Raw genomic sequence first — 18,514 nt, forward strand, 5'->3', positions numbered from 1 at the left:
AGTGGCATCTATGTTCTGGTTATGTTACCAGGAGTGGCGCCCATGGGCAGAGGAAATGGAGGCACTGGCCGGTCTACTGAGCTGTGCGGGAAATGCTTATATGAAAGTCCCCACATTCGTTAGTGAGTGTTCTTCAGTGTCTTCAGTCTACAACCACTCTTACCCATAAACCACAGCTGCTAACTATGGCAGGACCAAACTGTGATCTTATATGAATGATGGCCTCTCGACATTCCCTGCATTGCAGATATTGTGGGAAGGAGAAGTCTGGCATTTTGTACTAACGATCTTTGTTCCCATGTTGGGTAAGCCGCTATTCAGTGTCTGGCAGAAATTACATTCACCCTTTCCCATCCATTAAAATAAACCTGGATGCTTGGCTGAGCCAACATCCATGTTTATGGTGGAGTCGGGGAAATATAGTTGTGGGATGATGGCTCTTTCATGTATAAGGTTTGCTTAAGAGACCAGGCTACCATTCGGTATCCCTTCTCCATGACAGATCGCTCTCTGCTTACCGATAAAATTGTTAGCTATATAAATTTTGTAAAAGTTCACACGTATTCCTTGAATTATATTACTCTATCAAGACAGGAACAGAGTAATTATATATGACTCGCTATGATGTGACAAGGCATAATCTCTAATAATACCTATCATTACTGTTATTTTGTACACTTTGCATGAATAAATACTAGTTCCAATCCTAGGCACAAAAGTTCCCACCTGGAATTTAACATATAATAGGTATCAACTGAAATAGACATGAAGACCATCAAATCTCGGAAAAATTGAATTAACGTACCCAAGAAACCATAGAGTATTTTACACCATATAAAGACTATTTTATTAAAGTTAATAAATATACATTAAAAATATAGAAAACAGAGTATGACTACTAAAAGCAGGAAAAAATTATTACAGGATACTCAGACTTTGTGTAAAATTTCAAATATAAATATGTGCACAAGAAAAGGGTATTATAAATATGAGGGGCGTTCATTAAAAGGAACCTGTCACTAGGTTTGGCCGATACGAATTACGGCCACTGCCTTTCAAGGCTTATTTTCAGCATTCTATAATGCTGTATATAAGCCCCCAACCCAACCTGAAAGAGAAGAAAAATATCTTTTATTATACTCACCTGCAGGGCGTATAGGTTTGGGCGATACGAGTTACGGACACCGCCTTTCAGGACTTATATACAGCATTCTATAATGCTGTATATAAGCCCCCAACCCGACCTGGAAGAGAAGAAAACTAACTTTTATTATACTCACATGCGGGGCGGTCCGCTCTAATAGGCGTCGCTCTTCTTGGTCCGGCGCCTATCTTCTCGTGATGCTGCCCTCCTTCTTGGTTCGTGTGGATGACACATCCCTGCATCATCCACACAGTCTGTTCGGCATAGCACTCCTGCGCAGACATACTTATCTGCCCTGTTGAGGGCAAAGCAAAATCCTGCAGGCGCTGGGCCTCTCTGACCTTCCTCAGCGCCTGCGCACTGCACTACTTTGCTCTGCCCTCGACAGGGCAGATAAATACGCCTGAGCAGGAGTGCTTTGCCGAGCAGATTGTGTGGATGATGAAGGGCTGTGTCATCCACACAAACCAAGAAGGAGGACGGCATCGCAAGGAGATTATTGGCGCCAGACCAAAGAAGCGCGACGCCTATTAGAGCGGACCGCCCCGCATGTGAGTATAATAAAAGTTAGTTTTCTTCTCTTCCAGGTCGGGTTGGGGGCTTATATACAGCGTTATAGAATGCTGTATATAAGTCCTGATAGGCGGTGTCCGTAACTCGTATCGCCCAAACCTAATGACAGGTTCCTTTTAAAGATTTCCCCTTACCCACTTCCTGTGGACTGAGAGCATTGAAATTTGGCACAGTTATTAGTCCTTCTCTACATAGGTGCCATCTAGGGACACACGTCTCCCATCTCTTTAAGCAACTATAAACACCTCGCTTGTAGACGTCGACAGGTTGCTCCAATAGAGTCTCATCATCTGGAAAAGGCTTGCCCTTCAAAAATACCTTCATTGTTGGAAGAGGTGAAAGTCCGATGGTGCGAGTTCAGGTGAATAATGGGGATTAGGTAGAATTTCAAAGCCACAGGAGCATACTTCCATTTGGGCAACATGTGAGTTGTGAACTGGTGCATTGTCTTGCAGAAAGCGGACACCTTTGGTGAGCAAGCCACGTCTCTTGGTTTTGTTGGCCTGCCGCAATGTCCACAGCAGTGAAGCATAGTATGTCCCAGTGATCATGGTACCATTTGCTAGGAAATCCATCAATACTACTGGTCCCAAAATACTGTGAGGATGACCTTGCCTGCTGAGGGTTGGTCACCTGCTTTCTTTGGGGGCGGTGAGTCATGATGCTTCCATTGCATCGACTAGACTTTACCCTCAGGATCACAGTGATGGACCCAGTTTTCATCTTGTGTGATCAGTATGTTGAAAAAGTCCTCCTAGTTTTCATGGCACATCGTCAATAGAGCCTGAGAGCATTTGACTCGTTTCTGCCTCTGGGAAGGTGTGAGCAGCCAGGGTACCCAGTCAGTGGATACCTTATGCATGTGAAGATGGTCTTGGATGATTTTTTCCACGTACCACACATTAATCTTGACATTTTGGGCTAGGTGGCGAATGGTTACTTGGCAATTTTTCAAAATGGAAACCTCCACTGGCTGGATGGTGTGTTCATCAATAGTAGAGTGGGGTTACCCTGGAATTGGAGCTGAAGTTTGATCACATTTGAATTGACAATGCCAGTTCTTGACTACATTATATGATGGGGAATCATCACGATAAACTGTATTTATAATCTGTATTCCACTGGGTCCATTATCAAGCCTCACACCATTTCAGCACCTGTAAAATCAAGACCTGTATCAGTTCTGAGTTGCAAATTGGCACGTAACCTATAGAGACTTATATCATTACATGTGCAGTTTCAGCGTCCTTTGATAAATAGAAGTGGGTCAGGGGAAATCTTTTATGAATGCCTGTTGTATATGCCCCTGTATGACTAAATTAAATAGTCAGTCTGGAATAGTAGACTTTTAGTCAAACTATCTGACATGTTAGTCAGGGAATATGAGACTAAATCAAGGCTCCTGACATTACCACCTGTTTGTGCACGTACAGAGTGGTGTACCTGTGTGGTAGGAATGCTTGTCAAGGCAGAATAAGGTACAAATAGCAGAATATGATAAAGTGCATGAGATAAGCTGACCCTTACTAGAAGTAAGGTGAATGGGTCCTGTCCTGCGGCAGGACAAGACCGGCAGGACAGGACTGGTAGGACAGGGGCCGCAAGACAGGACTCATTCACCTTACTTCTAGTTAGTCTCTTATTCCCTGACTAACACATTTCAGACAGTTTGATTAAAATTCTACTAATCCAGACTGACTCTATTTAATTTAGTCCTACTGGGGCATATATTTATAATACCCTTCTCTCGTGCATACATTTATATTTGAGAGCTGTACACAATCTGAGGATCCTCTAATAATTTTTTCCTGCTTTTAGTAGTGATACTCAGTTTTCTATATTTTAATGCATGTTTATAAACTTTAATAAAATAGTCTTTTATGGTGTATATACTATATGGTTTCTTGGATACTTTAAAATTCAGTTGTTCCGAGATTTGATAGTTTCAACCTTAGATACAAGTTCAATACCAGCATTTGATAACCTAATAACAGTGGAAATTATGATTCTGAAATTGTATTATTCCCCCCTTTATAAGTGATTAATTATTGTAACACTGACTTTGACACAAATCACACTGAGCTTTTAGTTGCCTTGTAACCCAAAGCTAATCTCTGAAAGGTCCCTGCACTAATTCCGTTCCATATCCTCCCATTGTTTTGCCTTATACTGGCATTAACTGCTGGTAAGCTGTGTACATTGCTTTGTTTTCTGATTGTCTTTCTCTGGGAAATCCTTATCACGGCTATGGATTTGCCGCCAGAGTATTATTTCCCCAATCTCGGATTATGGACTCGTTATTGGGCATTGCAGTCCTGCAGTGGAGTATTTTTTTCCTTTGTGTTGTCTACTTTACCATTTCTGTCCATCATAATTTTTGACCGACAGTTTTTGTTAATTATTACACAATTGTAAGCTATAATCCTTATGTCTGTGGCACTTTGGTAACTATTAGTCTAAACAGTTAGGTTTTTTTGCTCTATAATTACCGTATTCACTTTTGTTAGCAGCTAATGCTAAGCCATTGTTTGTTTTATGCTTTTATTATGCTAAAAAATTAGATTTTTTTCCATAAAAAATTGTATATGGTCAGAAATATTTTGGAGACATACAACTTTAATTATTTAATATGACCTTCCTCTTACCATGTTCCCTAATTCTTCAGGGTAGCTGGTCTTCATTCCTTAAAGCTACTTTGCGCATAGGTAACATACGGTGACAGTGTGCTGGCTGCAAAATCTTAGAAAGCTTGTCATATCATGGGAAAGTCTACCCGTGTGACCGGCCCTTGCGGTCAGGCATGTCTGACACATTGCTTACTGTCTATTTCCGAATACCTGCATAATGTTTGTGTCTACTTTGCTTTCATGCTACATGTATATTAATGGTAAGGGAACCTGCCATATGCTGAAGAGGTCTTGGGCAGGGTGTATGGATGCAGGGTATATGTTCTTTGTTTCTGTCTTGGGGTTTGTCTGTTTAGTGGCCAGTATGAACATGCTCCTATTCTGCATGCATACCAACTTCTACTCCAGTTCATTTTTTTCGGTTTAGTTTCAGGTTTCTGCATTTAGTGCAGGTAAGGGTATGACCTCCCTTCCATTGAGCTGGACATTACATTTAAATAGCTTCCCATTTGCTGTGTGTCCATGTTCAGGACCTGGTCCTGCTCAACCCTTATTCACACTGATGTCACATTGACGCATGATAAGGTTTTAATACTAAGGGTATGTGTCCACGTTCAGGATTGCATCAGGATTTGGTCAGGATTTTTCATCAGTATTTGTAAGCCAAAACCAGGAGTGGGTGATAAATGCAGAAGTGGTGCATATGTTTCTATTATACTTTTCCTCTAATTGTTCCACTCCTGGTTTTGGCTTACAAATACTGATGGAAAATCCTGACCAAATCCTGATGCAATCCTGAACGTGGACACATACCCTTAAGGTCAGGACCATCCCGAATTTGGGTGGACCGTGATGCTGGTGGGATGGCTTTTACTTTTTTTAATCAAAAACAGTGTTTACTAAGTGCCGTATTTATTTATTTGCAATATTGCTTTTACTTATTTAATTACAGCAGGGTATATGTTCATTTTGTTTCTTTGTCGGGTTTTATCTGAAATCTTGGGCAGCATAGATCAGAATCTGGCTCCTTTATTGAAATATGTATGTTTCATCCTGAAATGTTGCAGTGTTTCAGAGAAAATATTAAAATGGGGTCGGCCCGGGATCACGTGACATGGATTTTAGTCATGGAAGTATGTGCCTATTGGCGTCTTCCCCACCTGACTCTTCATGTTTGACAGCCGCTGCCCCCATTGAAACTGTTTTTTCTGAAAGGCCACTACACTTTGGAGTGAAACATCCATGTCGGTCCCTGATGCTTCCCGTGGTTTCGGCGTTCTCAACCATTTGACAGGTTCCCTTTATGAAAACATCAGCATTAAATTAAACCATTTGATTGTGACTATTTCAAGATTTAGCTTTCTGCTTTATACTAGTTGCATTTTCTTTGCTTCACTTTTTGGGTTGTCTTGCATTAGTTCTTGTCATGTAAAATAGAGAATAAAATCCCTCAAAAAAATTCAGCTTGTATGTGGCAACTGTTAATGTCACCTTTTGACCCAAAGCCTGATGTAAATCCTGCAGGAAAGGCACTCTTTCCCATATAGTGTGTGTGTGTGTACGTGTGGATATATATATATATATATATATATATATATATATATATATATATATATATATATATATATATATATATATATATATATATAAAAACAAAGACAAGAACAGTCTATAATTTTAACCCCTCAGTGACGGAGCCACATTTTTAAGATCTGACCAGTGTCACTTTATGTGGTAATAACTTTGGAACGCTTCATCAAATCCCAGTGATTTTGAGATTGTTTTTTCATGACACATTATACTTTATGATAACGGTAAATTTGGGTCGATATGTTTTGCGTTTATTTATAAAAAAAATATCAGAAATTTGAGAAAAATTTTAAAAAATTATCAATTTTCAAACTTTGAATGATTATCCCTTTAATTCAGACAGTCATACCACAGCAAACCATTAATAAATAACATTTCCCTCATGTCTGCTTTACATCAGCACCATTTGTAAAATGTTCTTTTATTTTGTTAGCATTTTAGGAGGTTTAAAAATGTAGCAGTAATTTTTCATTTTTTTCAAGGAAATTTACAAAATTTATTTTTTAGGGACTTATCCATGTTTGAAGTGACTTTAGGGGTCCCATATATTGGGAAACCCCCCATAAGTTATACCATTTTAAAAATGGCACCCCCTGACATATTGGAAATTGCGGTAAGGCAGTTTATTAACCCTTCAGGTGCTTTTCAGGAATTAATGCAAAGTGGCAGAAATGAAAATGTGTTTTTACCACCTAAATGCCTCTAACTTCTGAACAGATTACTACAGCCATCAGGCTCTGAGGCCGCTATTTGGTCGTGAACTCCCATGGCAAACATCAGGACTACACAATCATGATCTGAGGGCACCAACTGGGATAAAGAGGAAGCCTCACACTCTGTTAACCATTTATAATAGTCACTATTGACAGAAGCATCTAAGGGGTTAAACAGATTTGGACGGTGCAAACACTGATGGTGGCTGATGCAGCCAGTTGTCAGCAATAGTGTACAGCCGACAGCTGCTGGATTGTCACCTGTATGGGGATGCTATTCTCTTATATCTCAGGTCAGTTAAAAAACGTATTGGCGGTCATTAACCCCTTCATGACCGTGGGATTTTCCGTTTTTCCGTATTCGTTTTTCACTCCCCTCCTTCCCAGAGCCATAACTTTTTTATTTTTCCGTCAATTTGGCCATGTGAGGGCTTACTTTTTGCGGGACGAGTTGTACTTTTGAACGACATCATTGGTTTTACCATGTCGTGTACTAGAAAACAGGAAAAAAATTCAGTGCGGTGAAATTGCAAAAAAAGTGCAATCCCACACTTGTTTTTTGCTTGGCTTTTTTGCTAGGTTCACTAAATGCTAAAACTGACCTGCCATTATGCTTCTCCAGGTCATTACGAGTTCATAGACACCTAACATGACTAGGTTATTTTTTACCTAAGTGGTGAAAAAAAATTCCAAACTTTGCTAAAAAAAAAAAAAAAAAAAATCGCGCCATTTTCCGATACTCGTAGCGTCTCCATTTTTCATGATCTGGGGTCGGTTGAGGGCTTATTTTTTGCGTGCCGAGCTGGCGTTTTTAATGATACCATTTTGGTGCAGATACGTTTTTTTGATCGCCCGTTATTGCATTTTAATGCAATGTCACGGCGACCAAAAAAACGTAATTCTGGCGTTTCGGATTTTTTTCTCATTACGCCGTTTAGCGATCAGGTTAATGCTTTTTTTTTATTGATAGATCGGGCGATTCTGAACGCGGCGATACCAAAGATGTGTAGGTTTGATTTTTTTTAATTGATTTATTTTGATTGGGGCGAAGGGGGGGTGATTTAAACTTTTATGTTTTTTTTATTTTTTTCACTTTTTTTAACTTTTTTTTACTTTTGCCATGCTTCAATAGCCTCCATGGGAGGCTAGAAGCAGGCACAACTCGATCGCCTCTGCTACATAACAGCGATCATCAGATCGCTGCTATGCAGCAGAAAATCTGGTGTGCTGTGAGCGCCGACCACAGGGTGGCGCTCACAGCTACCGGCGATCAGTAACCATAGAGGTCTCAAGGACCTCTATGGTTACAATACTGAAGCATCGCCGACCCCCGATCATGTGACGGGGGTCGGCGATGACGTCATTTCCGGCCGCCCGGCCGGATGCGGTAGTTAAATGCCGCTGTCTGCGTTTGACAGCGGCATTTAACTAGTTGATAGCGGCGGGTGAATCGCGATTTCACCCTCCGCTATTGCGGGCACATGTCAGCTGTTCAAAACAGCTGACATGTCCCGGCTTTGATGCGGGCTCACCGCAGAGCCCTGCATCAAAGCAGGGGACCTGACGTCGGACGTACTATCCCGTCCGACGTCAGGAAGGGGTTAAGGGGTTAAAGGTAGGTTAATTTTGACATTGAGAGGATATCAAAAATAAAATCCAGAAAATCACATTGTATAAATTATATAAATGTATTTGCATTTTGCAGTGAGAAAATAAGTATTTGATCCCCTACCAACCATTAAGAGTTCTGGCTCCTACAGACCAGTTAGACGCTCCTAATCAACTCGTTACCTGCATTAAAGACAGCTGTCTTACAGAGTCACCTTTATAAAAGACTCCTGTCCACAGAACTAATCAGTTAGACTCTAACCTCTACAACATGGGCAAGACCAAAGAGCTTTGTAAGGGTCAGGGACAAGATCGTAGACCTGCACAAAGCTTGAATGGGCTACAAAACCATAAGTAAGATGCTGGGTGAGAAGGAGACAACTGTTGGTGCAATAGTAAGAAAATGGAAGAAATACAAAATTACTCAATCGACATCGATCTGGGGCACTATGCAAAACGTCACCTCGTGGGGGTTTCCTTGATCATGAGGAAGGTGAGAGATCATCCTAAAACTACACGGGGGGAAACTTGTTAATGATCTCAAGGCAGCTGGGACTACAGTCACCAAGGAAACCTTTGGTAACACATTATGCCGTAAAGGTTTAAAGTCCTGCAGTGCCCGCAAGGTCCCCCTACTCAAGAAGGCACATGTGCAGGCCGTCTGAAGTTTTCCAATGAACACCTAGATGATTCTGTGAGTGATAAGGAGAAGGTGCTGTGGCCAGATGAAATAACTCAACTCGCCGTGTTTGGAGGAAGAGAAATGCTGCCTTTGACCCAAAGAACACCGTCCCCACTGTCAAGCATGGAGGTGGAAACATTATGTTTTGGCAGTGTTTTTCTGCTGAGGGCACAGGACTACTTCATCGCATCAGTGGGAGAATGGATGGAGCCATGTACTGTAAAATCCTTCGTGACAACCTACTTCCCTTCACCAAGAGATTAAAAATGGGTCGCGGCTGGGTCTTCCAGCAAGACAATGACCCAAAACATACAGCCATGGCAGCAAAGGAATGGCTCAAAAAGAGGCACATTAAGGTCATGGAGTGGCCTAGCCAATCTCCAGACCTTAATCCCATAGAAAACTTATGGAGGGAGTAGAAGCTCCGAGTTGCCGAGGGACAGCCTCAAAATCCTAATGATTTAGAGATGATCTGCAAAGAGGAGTGGACCAAAATTCCTCCTGTCGTGCGCAAACCTCATCATCAACTACAAAAAGCGTCTGACTGCTGTGCTCGCCAACAAGGATTTTGCCACCAAGTATTAAGTCTTGTTAGCCAGGAACATGCTCCTGATGAAGCGCGGATGGTCTCCTGAGGGATCTCCTCCCAGACCTGGACTGAAGCATCCGCCAACTCCTGGACAGTCTGTGGTGCAACGTGACTTTGGTGGATGGTGCGAGACATGATGTCCCAGATGTGTTCAGTCGGATTCAGGTCTGGGGAATGGGCGGGCCAGTCCATAGCTTCAATGCCTTCATCTTGCAGGAACTGCTGACCCACTCCAGCCACATGAGGTCTGATATTGTCCTGCATTAGGAGGAACCCAGGGCCAACCGCACCATCATATGGTCTCACAAGGGGTCTGAGGATCTCATCTCGGTACCTAATGGCAGTCAGGCTACCTCTGGCGAGCACAAGGAGGGCTGTGTGGCCCTCCAAAAAAATGCCACCCCACACCATTACTAACCCACTGCCAAACCGATCATGCTGAAGGATGTTGCAGGCAGCAGATTGCTCTCCAAGGCTTCTCCAGACTGCCACATGTGCTCAGTATGAAGCTGCTTTCATCTGTGAAGAGCACAGGGCGCCAGTGGCGAATTTGCCAATTCTGGTGTTCTGTGGCAAATGCCAAGTGTCCTGCAGGGTGTTGGGCTGTGAGCACAACCCCCATGTGTGGACGTCGGGCACTCAGACCATCCTCATGGAGTCAGTTTCCAACCGTTTGTGCAGACACATGCACATTTATGGCCTGCTGGAGGCCATTTTGCAGGGCTCTGGCACTGCTCCTCCTGTTCCTCCTTGCACAAAGGCTGAAGTAGCCGTCCTGCTGCTGGGTTGTTGCCCTCCTACGGCCCCCTCCATGTCTCCTGGTGTACTGGCCTGTCTCCTGGTAGCTCCTCCGGCCTCTGGACACTACGCTGACAGACACAGCAAACCTTCTTGCCACAGCTCGCATTGATGTGCCACCCTGGATGAGCTGCACTACCTGAGCCACTTGGGTGGGTTGTAGAATCCGTCTCATGCTACCACGAGTGTGAAAGCACAACCAACATTCAAAAGTGGCCAAAACATCAACCAGAAAGCATTGGTACTGAGATGTGGTCTGTGGTCCCCACCTGCAGAACCACTCCTTTTTTATAGTGTGTTTTGATAATTGCCAATAATTTCCATCTGTTGTCTATTCCATTTGCACAACAGCATGTGAAATTGATTGTCAAACAGTGTTGCTTCCTAAGTGGACAGTTTGATTTCACAGAAGTTTGATTTACTTGGAGTTATATTCTGTTGTTTAAGTGTTCCCTTTTTGTCTTTTTTTTAGCAGTGTATATATATATTCCAATGCTTTGTAATCAGAGGTGTGCATAGCATATGCTTACTGTGAGTTCCCCAATAACACCCGTGGCCTCGTCCATCACTCGTCAGTCAATTGCGTAATTATCCTGACTATTGGAGGCAGAGTTGCATGAACAGACAAATTGGTGGCAGCGGTGGGATTGGCATGATCTTTCCAGCATTATCACTGACGAGATATATATATATATATATATATATATATATATATATATATATATATATATATATATATAAATATATATATATATATATATATATATTTTATTTTATTTATTTTTTTTCTGTGCAGTTCTTTATTGCTCTCTCAGTTTTTGTGGGGATAATTTATGAAGATTGGTATTTCATAACATATGCCAGTCTCGCACCCAAGATCTGCTATAGCAAGGTGTATCAAATTTATTAAGACGTGCATGCCTCTTTAACACGTCTGCGACAAGTGTATAGCTCAGCTATATGCACATGGAAAGAAAAATCCAGCTCCAGGAATAAAAAGTATCAAAAATTTATTTATACATATTAAAATTTGGAAAACTGCTGGCAAGCGATAAATTACATCATTTGGATGGAAGCTACCATATAGTCGCTGGACATGTTTCGAGCCCAAACAGTGCTCTTAGACTTCAGCTCAGCTATAACCGTTTCTAGATTCTTTGTCTACGTTATAGTAAACTTGTCACATGACGATATGCATGCCCGGCACACAGAGCTAAAAGTCACAAATTTTATATATTCTACTTGTGTCAAATATTGAGACTTTTCAACATGAGAAAACTGCCACAGAGGGGATGACGAATTCCTCCCCATGTGTAAACCCAAGGTCCATTTAGACAATCAAATTTCGGACCATAAACAAGTGCTGACTATTTATTAACAAGGCCCTATTACATGGTCCAATACAAGCTTTATGGGGAGAGGATGATTGATATTAAGATTCCAAAGGGTGGTGCTATAGAGTATTGCTATTCGAATTTCAGCAGGTGGCACTATAGAGTTCAAGTCCTCTTCCTCCCTGAACAGGCAATTTGCTTATTAAATTTCCCAGAGGAGCATTGCAGGGCGAATGAGCCTCCTTTCATTAGCATGCCAAAGCCAGTATGTCACTCTCCACAAAGAAAAACGTTACCCCTTAGACCTCAGTCCAGAGCCTCTCACCTAGCAAAATCAATTCTCATACCTTCCACTGATGAGGGGCAATACCCCAAACACTGGAAATTGAGATTCTGATTTGGCTATTATCCCAAGTCATATAGCAAGACTTGTTAAAGGTTTGATAGTGACTTGTTGGATCGCTGCTTCCAGCAAGAAGCGCTATAGAGTTCAAGTCCTCTTCCTCCCTGAACAGGCAATATGCATATTACATTCCCCAGAGGAGCATTACACGGCGAATAAGCCTCCTTACATTGCCATGCCAGAGCTGGTATGTCACTCTCCACAAGGAGAAACGTTTCCACTTAGACCTAAGTGAATATTAGGCTTTTACAACCTGTTATTCATAGATGTTTTCTTTAACTGAATTACATACGTTTTGAATGGTTGTGACGCTGATATCTGATGTTGAAATGCTATACTTGTACATTAAGTTAGTGGTCATTTTCTTGCATATACTGTACCTTTATTTATCAAGATCTATACTGAAAAGGAGCCATGTAGCAGCTGCATCAGGAAAGCTTTGTATGGCATTTTCGTTTTGGAATGTAAAAGTATCAGTAATATATTGTTTCTACTAACAGGAGTGTTTAGTCTTTGCTCTACGTGATGAAATGTTCATGTATTATTAATCTTTCTTATAATGGCAGGTGCACAGCCTGCGCATGATGTTCCCACACATCAATAATCCATGTTGCTTTTTCCCTCCTTTCTAGGTTGTGTTTGTTGCTATTCTGCTGCATAGTCACCTGGAATGCAGGGAGCCGCTTCTGATCCCGATCCTCTCCTTATACATCGGAGCCCTTGTGCGCTGCACCACATTGTGTTTGGGATACTATAAAAACATACATGATAAGATTCCAGAGAGCAGTGGACCAGAGCTGGGGGTAAGTGTGTGATAGTGTTAATGCTCCCCAGAATACATTCGGAGTAACTGATCGGACTAGCATCATTTGGGACTTTAAACGCCCACTAACTGGAGAAAAGTCAGCTGAACCAATTTTGGTGGTACCAGTCTAATATCAATGGGGGCCGCCGAAAGGAATGGGAAAGATACATTAATGTTCCATCCTTTAGGTTTCTTGGTAGCTAAGCGGCAACCAGAATGTCTGTTAGCAGCTTTCTCGCTTTTCCCCATAATGAGAACATGAATACTCAGCTAAGCAAAGTGTGCCATGTGTATGATACGGATCAGTTGGGAGCGCTGTCAGCCAAAATGGTGATCTGCCTACACCTGTACAAGGTGACGTTGAAAACTTTGGCTTCCAGAATAAAATCAAGTAAAGGCAAAAGGGCATCTTCAGCACCATAGACGTTTACAGCGTAACTATTCATTAGGAGACAGAACACCTAGTGTATATCTTTGGTCCTCCTAAGTAATACGCTATGGCTGGTTTGCATTGAGATGTTTGTCAGGTGTTGACGCAGCAAATGCCCATGCTATACCTGCTGGTACTGATTGATGCACTGCACCAACACTTGGCTACTGGTTATGAGCCCTGGATTGCAATGTTGGTAATGATTCTTGCTACACTTTAAAGGGAACCTGTCATCCGAGCCATTCTGAAACCACAGGCGGCATGAATCCCACACTGCCTGCGTTATTGCAACCGTGTATGATTTTCACTGGGACGCTGAGGTGTTTCAGAGAAAAAAACTTTGAAAAGTCGGTCGGGACCTATTCATCTAGAATGACTACTCCGAAGAGTAAAGATCGCTGCAGTAATGCCACCAGAGTCTGATTTTGCTGCCTGTGGCTTGGCCATGATGAATCTCCTGGCAGGTCCCCTTTAAAAAGGACCTCTCACTTGCTCCAAAATTTTGAGTTAAAGGGAATGTGCCAGCACATTTGACCTATCTGAGGTATTAATATGGACATAAAGGTATAGACTGCTGAGAAAAGTCATCCATGTATGCCTCATATCCGATGCCTTATTATTGCTAAATCATGTTTTATCACTCTATATAAATGACCTCTTCCAGGCTATGGGGAGGATTGTACCTGGAAGATAAGTCTGCCTCCAGAGCTTATTTTATATGAAGGGGGAGTTACTAGTGCGAGATGTAATGGTTGCCAGTGTGATGTGTAATGGCCGCTCTCTGCTCTCTTGATCTCACTGCAGAGCTGTGTGTGATTATACCTGACACATCTGCAGGTTCCTCTCAGCTTCCAGCTCACAGGCAGACAGGGTAGTAATATTATTGCAATATAGCAGTGCTCAAGAGCTGCAAAAATGTGTTTGCAAGAAGACAAAGTAAATTTCTGTTAGTTACTTGTCTCACACTGGTAACTCCCCCCTTTTATTTAAAATATTCCACTGTGTACTTACAATTGCTTATTTTGCCTTTCCACCCAGATAATTGTTCTCTTTCTCTGCTGAATGTCCAAATGTGAAGTCTCTTCTCCCTGCATTTATCATTGTTCAACTCCTGACCCAGCTGCTCTCCTCCTCCCCCCAGATCAGGGACTTTTGCAGTGACTCATGACTAATTTAGGGAAAATTGACCTCCTGTTTCTACATGGAACTTAGAAGGATTCAACTAGTCCGTTTTTAATCACATGATGTCATAGACCTAATGGAAAAGAGAAGAATTAGCTGGGTAGCAGGGAAAAGTGAACAATTGTAAGTACAGTGCTATATCATATGGTGATTGAAATATATTAAGCACATAACAATTTTGATGGAAGTACTTCTATAAATAACTTGAAAAAACCTCTGTGCTGGCCTGATTCTATAGCCTTTTTTCATTTTTCGCTGGGTTGCTCCACTGTAGAGATACTATATTCATGTCTGTTTGTTCTGGACAGCAGTATATGAAATCTCTGCTTATAGTTCAATAGGGTATTTCTTCAGAGTTTTCTCTGGGGGTGTGCACTCTGAGATCCTGCTAATCACACCTTGGCAGCTGATCTAGCAGTCTCAAGTGCTGCCGAGCTGTGATTGGAAGCATCTGGGAGAGAGGAGTGGAAGCATAGGCTCCCATCGAAGGCTCTGAAGAAACGCCCACTTGGACTGAAAGCAGAGATTTCACATACTGCACTCCACAAGCAACACATGTGAATATCTTTGCAATGGGGCGACACAGCAGAAAATGGAAAGAAGCTGCAGAATCAAGAGAGCTCAGGGATTTTTGCAAGGCACTTAAATCCCATTTTTTAGGGAAACTGGCAGGTCTTCTTAAAGGGAACCTGTCACCCCCAAAATCGAAGGTGAGCTAAGCCCACCGGCAGCGGGCTTATCTACAGCATTCTGTAATGCTGTAGATAAGCCCCCGATGTATCCTGAAAGATGACAAAAAGAGGTTAGATTATACTCACCTGGGCGGGCGGTCCGATCAGATGGGTGTCACAGTCCGGGGCCTCCCATCTTCATAGGATGACGTCCTCTTCTTGTCTTCACGCTGCGGCTCCGGCGCAGGCGTACTGTGTCTGCCATGTTGAGGGCAGAGCAAAGTACTGCAGTGCGCAGGTGCTGGGCCTCTCTGACCTTTCCCGGCACCTGTGCACTGCAGTACTTTGCTCTGCCCTCAACAGGGCATACAAAGCACGCCTGCGCCGGAGCCGCAGCGTGAAGACAAGAAGAGGACGTCATCGTAAGATGGGAGGCCCCGGACCGCGACGCCCATCGTACCAGGACCGCCCCTGGGTGAGTATAATCTAACCTCTTTTTCTTATCTTTCAGGATACATCGGGGGCTTATCTACAGCATTGCAGAATGCTGTAGATAAGCTCCTGATGCCGGTGGGTTTAGCTCACCCTCGATTTTGGGGGTGACAGGTTCCCTTGAAGTGGGACTCTCCACTCAGAATTACCTTTTTTAGCTACAATACATTTTAAGTAGTATATTAAAGCACTAGTCTTTTTTTTTTTTTTTTGTTAGTTTTTTTTTTTATTATTATTGCAGCGCTGGAGTGGTGCTTCTAATCTAAGATCCCTGCCCTCGGTCTTATCCTTACCTCTCGATGTCTAGACCATCTATCACCGCCATTCTGGTCGGATTCCTGCAGCTTTTGACCTGCCGAATCTCTCCAGTGAGCTGAAAATCACTTTTCAATGTAAAGCTCTGATCTGAGATTCTAGTTCTGGATCTCATCGACTTGCATTGAGAGTTTGTTACTGTTACCACTGGCTTCTGGCCAGTCAGAAGTCGCGGTCACAAGATGGGGCTGCAGCGCCGATGTAAGGTGAAGGCAGCAGATGAGTATAATCCTACAGTAAAGGACCTTAGATTACAAGTACCACTCCAGCGCTAAAAAAAAAGACTGGAGTGGTGATTTAATATATGATTTATAAGTGTTCATCGCCCCTAAACTTTCTCACATTCACTGACGCTTGAGATTTCCTTAAAGCGTATCAGAGGTTTTTATCATTTATTTCTTAGTGCTTAGAGTGGATAATAGCATTGCAGTCCATTACAAACTCAGTGGTTCACTATTTGTAACCCTTTGAATAATTATCACTGTTTACGTTTTATTAGTAGCTCAATTTTTAAATCTGGGTGGAAGAATGTCTTTTTTCGAAACATATCATTTATAGTAATTTTCTTTTTCAAATATTTTTATTGGGATTTTAACTGGGAAGGTCAAGTTAGGAAGGGACGAAAGGGAAGGGGTGGGATACGAAGGTGGGGAAAAACCAACCCCTATAGCAATAGGGGTTGACAGGCGGTCATATAGTAGTTTAGTATAGACATCATTTATAGTAATTTTAACAATTAGTGCACTCTGTATGCTATCCTGTTCCATGGTCTTATTTTGAAGCAGTTCTATGCGGAGATGAGCTTAAGCTGCTTACGTTGAATCTTTTTAATGGCAGCAGAAAAACATTTCCATGTGGTTTTTTGTCTCCTATTTTCTGCTTATGAACTGGTTTGAAGGCTTCACCTTTGGAAATAGCAGTATCAGCTGAGAGGTGCGAGAAAAGTCCATGTACTGTTGTACTCCTCAGCTGCCGGTGCATTGTTCTAATAGAATAGTTTTCTCTTTTACCCTGCAGGGAGATGCCACAATAAGAAAGATGCTGAGTTTTTGGTGGCCGTTAGCACTAATATTGGCTACTCAGCGGATCAGCAGGCCCATTGTTAACCTCTTTGTTTCTCGTGATCTTGGTGGTAGTGCTGCAGCAACAGAGGTAAGGCTGGAAATAGACCAAGGTCTATCAAGTTCAATTTTTCTTCACCAATGATACTTTTTTTATCACTAAATTATCTATAACCCACATGCCATTTGTGCCGAGTACAGCATCCACCCCCTTTCGAATTCTTCAGAATCCAGTATAGGGGTCATGTAAAAAAACAAATTTTGCTGTGTAGAACTAGAGAAATTAAAGGAGCAAATAATACTTTAAGATTTAGGGTACATCAACTTGCGTAAGATACGGTACAGATTTTCTATAACAGAACTTAAACAGGGGAAAAATCTCTTCAGCAAATTTTGACTATTTCCAGACTTAAAGTTCCCCTTGGAAATGGTGACCTATACTCTGAAAATCCACAGCTTTAATTGACAAACTGGATTTTCAAGATGTCCTGAAGATAAGATTGGTATGAACCTGAAATGCGCAGATTAGTAATAGAAGCTTTCCAAAGAAAAGCAGTTTTTTTTTGTACGTTCCTCCAAGCATTTTTACACATGTACCACTCATTGGCCTTATTAACCACTTCTAGAAATACAAGCCAATAACTACATCTCGAGGAATAAGGTATGTCTCTTTACGATCCTCTTAAGCAGAATGTTTTTCCATTAGATGCCAGGATCTGTGTCTCCTGGTGCTAAGCTTGTCCTGTGATGAAGAGCCATTAGTTATAGCATGTGAATATGGAGCCATCCCTCTTCCTAATGAATCACCGTCCATCTTCTTAATTTACAGGCAGTGGCAATCCTCACCGCTACGTACCCTGTTGGACATATGCCATATGGCTGGCTAACAGAGATCCGGGCCGTCTATCCTGCCTTTGACAAGGTAAAATCAGATCATTTCCACTTGGTTGACCGTCTGGTCTGAACCCCATCACTTGATACCTTTCTACGAGTGCCTATGTTTTATGTGTCACTTATTATTAGTCCTACTTACAACTAAATGCAGAGGAATGTTTAAAAGATTACTCCCCGTGTCCATTTCATGGTCCAAGATGAACAATAGTTTTTCTTAGGTTTGTTCCACATTGAAACCTAGGTCAACATTACTGTGTCTGTCTAATATGATCGGAGTCCAAACCCCATCTTAGTTTCAAAAAAGGTTTTATTGAAATTTTAACTTTAACATTCATAAAATGAAATTGCAATGTGAATGAACTCCCTCGCAGGGGAGTCTATAACTGAGTAATATAATAACACATATTCCTTATAAAGACAAGGGTGGACAAGACAAAGACAACACAAGGGAAAAACATGAAGGAAAGGAGAAATTGCATTTACTTTTTAATTTATAACAAACGTTATCCCCACAGAATCAAATTGCTATGGGGACAGATGAAGAGTCTGACTCAAGTGCAAATTAGGTTGCAGATCCATCCAAGGACCCCATATCTTAAAGAA

At 41.9% G+C, this 18,514-nt stretch overlaps 1 protein-coding gene across 2 annotated transcripts in view; it reads left to right on the top strand.

Moving 5' to 3' along the window:
* Positions 1–18,514, top strand: part of ANKH (ANKH inorganic pyrophosphate transport regulator) — a 180,069-nt gene that overhangs the window by 121,330 nt on the left and 40,225 nt on the right. For both annotated transcript variants that reach the window (XM_077269709.1, XM_077269710.1), the window contains exons 5-7: positions 12,694–12,864; positions 16,974–17,108; positions 17,847–17,939. In XM_077269709.1, coding sequence (XP_077125824.1) covers positions 12,694–12,864; positions 16,974–17,108; positions 17,847–17,939 — 399 coding nt within the window. The remainder of the gene's footprint in view (positions 1–12,693; positions 12,865–16,973; positions 17,109–17,846; positions 17,940–18,514) is intronic.

The sequence above is a fragment of the Ranitomeya variabilis genome, chromosome 6 (genome assembly GCF_051348905.1).
Source record: "Ranitomeya variabilis isolate aRanVar5 chromosome 6, aRanVar5.hap1, whole genome shotgun sequence".
Lineage (NCBI taxonomy): Eukaryota > Metazoa > Chordata > Amphibia > Anura > Dendrobatidae > Ranitomeya > Ranitomeya variabilis.